Source organism: Buceros rhinoceros, unplaced genomic scaffold, assembly GCF_000710305.1.
Source record: "Buceros rhinoceros silvestris isolate BGI_N320 unplaced genomic scaffold, ASM71030v1 scaffold11916, whole genome shotgun sequence".
NCBI classification, from domain to species: domain Eukaryota; kingdom Metazoa; phylum Chordata; class Aves; order Bucerotiformes; family Bucerotidae; genus Buceros; species Buceros rhinoceros.
Genome location: NW_010415819.1, coordinates 1 through 211, shown reverse-complemented (window position 1 = coordinate 211; position 211 = coordinate 1). Strand labels below are relative to the sequence as shown.

The 211-nt window shown below is 58.3% G+C and overlaps 1 protein-coding gene across 1 annotated transcript in view; it reads right to left on the bottom strand.

Moving 5' to 3' along the window:
* Positions 1 to 169, bottom strand: part of LOC104494688 (gastrula zinc finger protein XlCGF49.1-like) — a gene marked incomplete at both ends in the record, with an annotated part of 883 nt that extends 714 nt beyond the window's left edge. Inside the window, one exon of the mRNA XM_010137552.1 lies at positions 4 to 169. Coding sequence (XP_010135854.1) covers positions 4 to 169 — 166 coding nt within the window. The remainder of the gene's footprint in view (positions 1 to 3) is intronic.
* Positions 170 to 211: the final 42 nt, after the last annotated feature.

The following is a 211-nucleotide window of genomic DNA, read 5'->3' as shown; positions in this document are numbered from 1 at the left end:
TTGTCTGAAGCTCTGGCCACAGTCACCACATTGATACGGCTTCTCCCCAGTGTGGGTGCGGCAGTGCTGGGTGAGGTGGGAGCTCTGGCTGAAACTCTTGCCGCATTCACCACAGGTGAAGGGCTTCTCCCTAGTGTGGGTGCAGCGGTGCTGGATGAGGCTGGAGCTGCTGTTGAAGCACTGGTCACAGTCATCACATCGGTACGGCTTC